Raw genomic sequence first — 244 nt, 5'->3', positions numbered from 1 at the left:
ACCGTAACGGTGGTACCTCCGTCTGAGTTTCTCCCACCGTAACGGTGGTAACCTCCGTCTGAGTCTCTCCCACCGCAACGGTGGTAACCTCCGTCTGAGTCTCTCCCTCCGTAACGGTGGTAACCTCCGCCTGAGTCTCTCCCTCCGTAACGGTGGTAACATCCGCCTGAGTCTCTCCCACCGTAACGGTGGTGACCTCCGTCTGAGTTTCTCTCACCGTAACGGTGGTGACCTCCGTCTGAGT

General features: G+C 58.6%; 1 protein-coding gene across 1 annotated transcript; it reads right to left on the bottom strand.

Annotated features, from left to right (window-relative positions):
• Positions 1–16: 16 nt before the first annotated feature.
• Positions 17–202, bottom strand: LOC106820654 (the record flags this gene model as incomplete). The annotated part of the gene is made up of 1 exon (XM_014825157.1): positions 17–202. A coding segment is annotated over one exon (186 nt), but the record flags the coding sequence as incomplete, so codon positions are not given.
• Between the last annotated feature and the right edge of the window lie 42 nt (positions 203–244).

Source organism: Priapulus caudatus, unplaced genomic scaffold (genome assembly GCF_000485595.1).
Source record: "Priapulus caudatus unplaced genomic scaffold, Priapulus_caudatus-5.0.1 Scaffold49710, whole genome shotgun sequence".
Classification (NCBI taxonomy): domain Eukaryota; kingdom Metazoa; phylum Priapulida; class Priapulimorpha; order Priapulimorphida; family Priapulidae; genus Priapulus; species Priapulus caudatus.
The sequence above is the reverse complement of the archived record's forward strand: the minus strand, read 5'-3'. Positions and strand labels throughout refer to the sequence as shown.